Source organism: Astatotilapia calliptera, chromosome 16 (genome assembly GCF_900246225.1).
Source record: "Astatotilapia calliptera chromosome 16, fAstCal1.2, whole genome shotgun sequence".
NCBI lineage: Eukaryota > Metazoa > Chordata > Actinopteri > Cichliformes > Cichlidae > Astatotilapia > Astatotilapia calliptera.
Window position 1 is genome coordinate 4,654,846 of NC_039317.1, and position 8,137 is coordinate 4,662,982.

Sequence of the window (8,137 nt, forward strand, 5' to 3'; positions counted from 1 at the left end):
TATACGCTCGGTGAACTGTGTAAATAAATTGCTTGTGAAGCTTCCTAATTCAGAGTCCTGCATGTGAGTCCTCATGGCAAACAGTAACAGATACGTTTGCTAGCTTTGAACAACTATCTGGAAAATTTGATCTGAATAATAATAATTTTTTGCTATACTTGCAAATTAGAGATTTTATATGTAAAAAGGGTTCTAACTTTGCTACATTACCCGCTCCTCCCTGTTTGGATTCCATACTAAGGGTCAATGAGATGAAAAAAGGCAGAATATCATTTATTTACTCAAATATCATGAATAGGTGTAACCTGTCTATTACACACATTCGAGAACAGTGGGAGAATGATTTTTTTAACACTACAAATAAAGTGTTAAAAAAAAATGAGGGGCAGATTACAGCGAATGGGTGAATTGGGCCCCTGCAGCAGCCCCAACTGGATAATATGGTGCTTATAAAACACCAAGATGATGACACTATATAATAACAAGAGAAAACATGAACCACTGAAGTTAAGAATATTTTATTACTTTGAGCCAAAATCTGAATATACTGAAAAAGAGTGGGAGTGAGATTTAGTAGGAAACATTTAACACATCCAAATTCATAATTTTTACTTAAGAAGTCATCATAAGTGCAAAAGTTAATTTTACTTATAATTTACTGGTAAGGACATACTGCAGTCACAGTTCATATCTTTTTTCATTTTTACATCTGTACTAATCATTACTGACATCATCTATCACTAAATATACCCATAATTCAAAGTCAGTTTCAGTAATACAGTAAAAATGCATTCTTTTCCTTATGCTTATCCAAATCAGGGTCCAGATAGGTGGCCAGTCTATTTATGGCCAACACATAGAGACAGGCAACCATTCACCAGCTAACTTCCATTTTTAATTTCATGCATGTAGTTGCTGCAGAAACCAGAAACTAAACACAGAAAGACCCCGGGGTTTTCTTGCTGTGGGGTGACAGCGCAAAACATTGCACAACTGATTTTATATCTTAGTAGAGCAAGTTTCATACTCTTTTTATAGTATGTTGGCCTCACTCATGTTATACTTGAAAATCTGCAGAGTGATGATAAGCTTAACAGCATTTCTAAACCAGGGGTAAAAGAAGGCATAGATCAAAGGATTTAGACACGAGTTAAAGTAAAATATAATGACCACAAAAGATGCAGCTGGATCATTGATTGCATTTTCATCAACAAGAGAAAAGTAGTAGAGTGGACAGAAGCATGCCAGAAACACAACTACAAGAATTCCAAGAGTCCTGGCTGCTTTCAGCTCAGATTTGTTTGTTTGATTCAGTGAGCGCTGCAGTGTGACAGATGTCACATGAGAGCGCATGGCACGAGCCTGAGACACAGCTGCCACAAATACTCTGATATACAGAACTACAATGACAGAAACCGGAACAATAAAGGAAAAAACAAGGTCAACAACAACAGCAATATCATTGATGACAAATGCACACTCTCCGTAGCAGGAATTATCCCTGCCTGGTTCAATTAGGATATCCTTTGTATAAAGACTGACGTAGAAAAAAGCATAAAACCAACACAGACAAACACTGAGTTTGACTTTCGCCAAAGTAATTCTGCTGGGATAATGCAGAGGGTCACAAATAGCCACATAGCGGTCAACTGATATTAGGACAATGTTCCCTATTGAAGCACAGACAATGTTGCTGGTTAAATACCAATAAAGAGAACAAATTATATCACCAAGTACCCAGCAGCCTGTGTTTCTAAGGATTCCTAATGGCATCAACAGGAGACCGACAAGAAAGTCTGAGACAGCCAGAGAAAGGAGGAGGATATTACTGGGTGTGTGAAGCTTCCTGCAGAGACACAAAAGAATTTAATGCACATTATTAATGTCAAACTGTCTTCATTGAAAATGCTGCATTAGTAAGGCTTGATTCAGTCTAGGCAAACAGGACATTACAATCATGGTTAAAATACATCAAGCAAAATTCACTTAAGTGATATAATGTACATTAAAGTTGTCATATATTTAAAATTAATCTCTGCCTGAAGTAAGAGACTGAGATGATGACGAGAAGGTTTAGAGCAGCGGTGAGCAGAGAGATGCAGGACAGCACAGTGTTCAGGAGCACATCTTTGGACCAGTGAAGTGTTGGCTTCCTGCAGGAGCTGTTGAGGAGTTGTGGAAAACACAACTTGTTTTCTTTCTGCATCTCCATCATCAGACAGCCCCAGCTCTCTGATCAGAACTTTTTCTTATAAAGCTGATTAATCTCCACCTTCTCACCAAGCTCTTTCAGTTTTCAAGATGAGGAGCCTCCTCTTTCTCTCAACCAAACCTGTTAACGCAACACAACTTTTTTTTATACTCACTGTCTCACACACAATTGGTAAATAGTTTTGTCATTAACCTGGTATTAATATTGCTCATTATAGTTAGATTATTGTCTTGTTATGGTGACCTCAATTAACATCAGGTTTCATCCACACTCTGCAATGAGCAAACAACTTTAACAAGCTGTTTCCCCCACAGTTTGCAGAGGTTCAATTCTTCGTAAGAGGACACAGACATGCCCATCGCACAAATTGTTGATTCCAGTGGCTTGTAGTGAAGTTAGCTTCAAGACATGACAGCCAACTGTGGCCACAGATGGCAGCAGTCTACAGGATGGAGGCAACTGTAGGACATCCTTTGTGTGGCAGAACACTGTTTGAACAGGAACTGTAAACAAAAACAGCGGATTGATTGATTGATTGATTGAATCTTTATTTTGAACATGTTGAAAAAGTATAAAAAAAAATAGAATTAAAAGAGACAAATGAACAAAGCAAACAAAAGGAAAACGAGCAACCACAACTCCAAATAACGTCCATGTTCAAAAAGGAGCAGGAAGAAGCATAAGCTTATTTAATCCCACCCCTTTTCCACTATCTAGTATCAATAGACTACAGAAATACCTCCTTGTAATTACATTATATGTTATGTGTAATTTTTTTTTTTTTTTTTTTAAATATATACACATATATGTTTCTATCTATCCATACCTACGTATATACACACATACGCACATATACACATTTTCAATAACCCCATTAACACCTGAAGGATACACAACCTACAATTTTATATATATTTAATATATATATATATATATACACATACATACACATATACATACACACATACACACATACATACACACACATACACATATATATCATACTGGAAACCACTACTAAGGTCTTACTGAAACTTAGCATGTTATTCATTTATAATTCCTAATTTTATATCTCTTGGAGATATATCCTTTATATATTTATAAATGCACCATGCGGCTTAGAGTGAAACAGCATTTTGGTACACTGTATACTGCAGGGGTCTCAAACTCGCGGCCCGCGGGCCATTTGCGGCCCACGTCACCTCTACTTGCGGCCCGCATATTGATGTGAAGAAATAGTTGTAAAAAAATATTATATGAAAAATTATTTAATATGAAGGCAGAGTGTTACAAGCACAGCCCTTTAAGACTGTAGCCTTTTTAAATGCACATAGACACTAAGGGTTTTCGGGAGGAGCCGGGCTGCTCTCTGAGAGGAAGCAGGAACCATGCTCTCCTGTGTTTTAAATGCACTTTAGAACAGCACACAGCAACACTACATATGAGCAGGCGTAGGGAGGTTTGGGGTCTTCACTCACCCCGGTTCTGTTAGCCGTCAGATTGGGGTCTGGGATGCGGGGCCTCCCTGCTACTGCAGATAAGGAGGTGGTCCGCTTGCCTCCACCCCAGAGAGAAGGGTTACATCTCCTGGGTCTAGGTGCGGCTTGCCCCTCTGGGGGCGAGGGTACCTGGACCCGGGATATAGAGTATGATTGGGGAGTGCGACTGTCTGTGCAGTGTCTATTTGTGTCTGTCTACACGTTGGGTGAGTGCCGAGTATTTGGTTGTGTATATGGGGGTGGGAACGCACGTTTGTGTCCGCGTGCGCCTGTTTGTCTGTGTCTATATGTCAGGTTGGGTCTTAGACTCAACCTCTCTGGGTACATCGCAGGCCCTCCAAAGTACGGAGGCCTATCTCCCCTCACCACACTCCCTGCGGTTCCCCCCCCCTTTGGTGGTCCTCCTCGGGTCCTTGTACTCTGGGGCCTCTGGATATCTGGGGCCTGGATCTCCTCCATACCTGCTTAATGCCCTGGGGGACGGGGCTATGGCTCCCCACACTCCCTAGCAGATCGCTACATAGAGAAACCTTTGGAATACAAGCATGCTGATCCACGCAGGTGTACACACAGGTGTACACACGGGTGTTCACAGACGCGACTACACCTTTCTTGGCTGCTGCCTCAAAGCACATTGTGCACTGTCGATCTTGCGTGCTGCACAATATCGTTTATTTTCAGTATCTACTGTTATCTACTGCTAGCTAGTTTATTGTGATGGTGCTGTGTTTATTATGCTGCTCTTTTTTTGTTTGCTTTCTCTTCTGTTTTTTTTTCTCCATACAGGTGATCCAGGTGTTTTGTTTGTTTTTCTTTCTTTCTTCCCCCCTTTCTCACCGTCTCTTCTCCCCTCTGTCATGGTGCTGGGTCGTTGGCCCAGCGTTTTGTGTTTTATGATTATGTCCTTCTGTTCTAGTTATTCTGTGTCCTCCCCCCTTGTGTCCGGTTTAGGTTCTAGATTTCCTGTTTTGTTCTGAAAGTCTGTGTCTGTTGTCATTGTGTTCAGATTGTCTCCTCCGGACCTCATGTGTATTGGGTTCAGCTGTTCTTCCCTCCTGTGTGTGATTACCCGATTACCTTGTGTGTGTATATTTAGTGGGTGTCGGTCTGTGTTCATTGTCGGCTCGTCTGCGTTCATCTGTGTATCTCTGCGTTTTTGGTATCCTCCGTCAGTCTGCATCTCTCTACTTTTCACCCCGTGCCCTGAGGATTTCTAGTTGCTCTTTAGTTTTCCCAGTTTAGGTTTCCGTTAGTATGTCTCATGATTCGTTGCCTGTTCCTGCCACTGTCACCTGTAAATAAACCCTCACTCATATCATCAGTCGGCTGCCTGCATTTTGGGTCCTCCTTTCATTCCACAACACGACTGCTGCCCCAGCCGTGACAGTACGAGCCGACCAAACATGGACCCAGCATTATCCGCACCTTCCCAGGAGTTTCGGGAGGAAGTGATTGACTCTGTTTCGAGGTTGGTTAACCTGTGGCTTGAACGTGAGGGAGAGGAATTTCACCGCGCTGTAGAAGCCAGGCTACAGCAGCTAATTTCTGCTCACCCCTGGCTACTGGACTCTCTTCACCCGCTTGCACAGGACTTCCTTCTGAAAGAACTGCACCTTCGACCTCCAGCCGCTACTGCTTCCCGACCCAGCCCGGTGGTGAATGTTTTGCACTGCCCGCCGGGCAATCTGCGGCCCGGCCCGCCGGATGTGGAATTACCCGGCCGGTCGGAGCTATCCCCGAGAAGGAAGCGACGTTCACGCCGCCGACGCCCATCGCCACAGCCGGGTCCCGAGACTTCTGAGTTGCTGTGGTGAGTGGAAAAGACACTCTGTCTGTTTCGCCAGACCTTGTGACTGTTTATACCGGGGCTGTGTTTTTTGAGTCAGCTGCCCAGCCGTCACCTCCATCACATTCAGCCTCACAATCCATAGCCCAGTCAATAGCTCAGTTGGTAGACGACTCATCAGCCTTATCATCAGCTCAGCCACCTATTCAGCCATCATCTTCACCAACTCCTCCGGTACAGCAAGCAATGACAGTTCAGCCCATAAAGGACAGGTCAACAACTTCCTATTCTATTTTATTTTTCTATATATTACTTTGGTTGTAACTATCTTTCTCTATAAAATTTAATTGACTTCTACGGTGGCCTGCTTTTGTTAATAGTAACATGAGTAACGTCCAACATTTTCTCCCCTTTAGCATTTGGCATCTTCCCAACTATATAATGTACTACCATAATCTAAACCCAGTCAATAAAACAGAATTTTCTTAAAGCAGACATCAGCGACCCAAAAAAGTCTGCAGCTCCAAACTCTCATGTGAACCTTTCAGTCTCCCCTCCGTTCTCTCTTCTCCTCCTGCTCATGGCAAAGCAAAACAAAGCAAAGCATTCCCCCTTCGCATCCTAACCTTGGTCCCGTCTTTGTCTCAGTGTCAGGTCACATTTCAGTCACACATTCAGTCATTCACTCAAGATATTTGCTGACAGTGGAGACTAATAATCAAATTCTCCACCCTCAGCAACATGAGCTCATTCATTTGTTTTATTTTGTTTTGTTTTTTGTTTTTGGAAAAGAGTTCTTTATTATCTTACAACCTGATCAGATCCACACAGATGGCCTTCTCCTCAGCCAGTTGTAATCTGGAAAAGGTCATCTTAAATTTGTTCTCCCAAAACTTTTACAGCGCTGTTAATTCAATCTTGCAGGCCTGCTTAGAACAAAAATGAGAAAAAGAGAGCTGATTATTAGCTCATCAAAACACAAAACATAATCACCTGCCACGATTTCCCTAAGTGCACTGTTACAATTATAAAGGCCCATTATAGACATGTCCATGTTTAATAAAACTCCCTCTATTGAAATAAGAAAACAAGCCAAACCTAACTGACAGAATCAACCCATCAATAAAACAACAACCCCAAAAATCTTAATCAGAGAAAACTTTTGCTTACTAATCTAACAAAATGTTGGCCTCAGGTTCTTCAGCATCCTGACACTCTGAGGTCAACTGACATAATTTCACCTGCTAAATACACAGAAAATCTTGTTAAAAGCCACACAGTTTTGCACAACATTAACATTAATTCCCATTAAGCCCTTTCTAAAAACATTATAACAATCGATCATCACTAAATTCTAAATTTCTTTTCCAAATCTGGAATACTGCACTTAGTCACAGACCTGACCACTTTATTTAATTATCCTGTATTTTACCATTATATATTTTACCAAGCAATTCTTCTCATTCACAGACATGTTGTCAGGCTCAGGAGGGACTCGGAGGCAGACCGTCACTTAAGTTCGTGATTTATTTACACACACAGACACCAGGTGCAAATATATACGGGTGAGGGGGCACAGGAAGAGGGTCTCCGGGGAACACAGGCACGGGAAGACGAGGGCTAGGTACAAAATCCACTGAAGCTCAGGTAGCTCGGACTCCGGCTTTAGCTCACCAACGGCGGTCCTCAGGCTGGCGAGAATTCTGGCACAGAGAGGAAAGGCAGGTAAGTAGTGGCACGACAGAAACTCGAAAAACGGCTCAGATAGGTGATGACACTGACGAGTGTTACACAATAATCCAGCGAGGAAGCACTCTCAGCAGCCGCCTTAAGAAGTGGGTGAGATGATTGCTTGCAGGTGTCCAAGCCAGGGGCTGGAGCCGTCACGACTCCGCCCCGGTAGAGCGCAGTGCGCGGGAGGGGAGAGAGAGAGATGCAGCACAACAAAAACACTTGTAGCCATACAGAGTCAGCCGAGAAGGCACAGGGTCATGACACATGTTTCTTTCACAGCCAGAAAGGAAGCTTCAGTTCTTTTTTTTTTTTGTCGCCACACATTCAGCTAATTTTCATACTCTCTCCTCTCATAAGAAGTTGCCTTGACAAGAGAAATGCATATTTAAAACATTACCACATAATTAAATTATTATTTTATTTTCTTTCTAGAGTAATAACTTGTTTTGCTCAATTGGCACAAAAGCACTTCTAATTCACTATTCTAAAACTACTTTACACTTCCAATCACTGGTTTATCCTTTTTCCTTTTCACAAAAATCCCTCTATTTTCATGGAATTCCCTGAGTTATTCCTCAACTTCAAACTTAAGTGTGTTAAATCTCTACCATTTAGCATTTATGTCATGTATTCGCATTCATGAATGTAAGCATGTCTTCATTGCGTGTATGTATTTGTATTCAGATTAATATTGAGTGTAAGCTGGTCTTCATTGCCTTGATGTGTTTTTATAATCAGGTTTAATTCATGCATCTTTGCACTGAGCTGTGGATTCAAACTGTCTCACTTCTGATTCTCTCCAAAAATAATTTCACATGTAACAATTTGTATATGTGTCTTTTCTATTCAATTGTTCAATTCAATAATTGTTAGTTTATTTATTTCTTTATCTCTCTCTCTCTCTCT

The 8,137-nt window shown here is 41.7% G+C and overlaps 1 protein-coding gene across 1 annotated transcript; it reads right to left on the reverse strand.

Moving 5' to 3' along the window:
- Nucleotides 1-1,032: 1,032 nt before the first annotated feature.
- Nucleotides 1,033-2,215, reverse strand: LOC113007299 (trace amine-associated receptor 13c-like). Its single transcript, XM_026143715.1, has 2 exons — nt 2,040-2,215; nt 1,033-1,846 (listed from the first exon to the last, which is right to left on the reverse strand). Exons 1-2 carry the CDS (start codon nt 2,213-2,215, stop codon nt 1,033-1,035), a joined length of 990 nt encoding a protein of 329 aa, XP_025999500.1.
- Between the last annotated feature and the right edge of the window lie 5,922 nt (nt 2,216-8,137).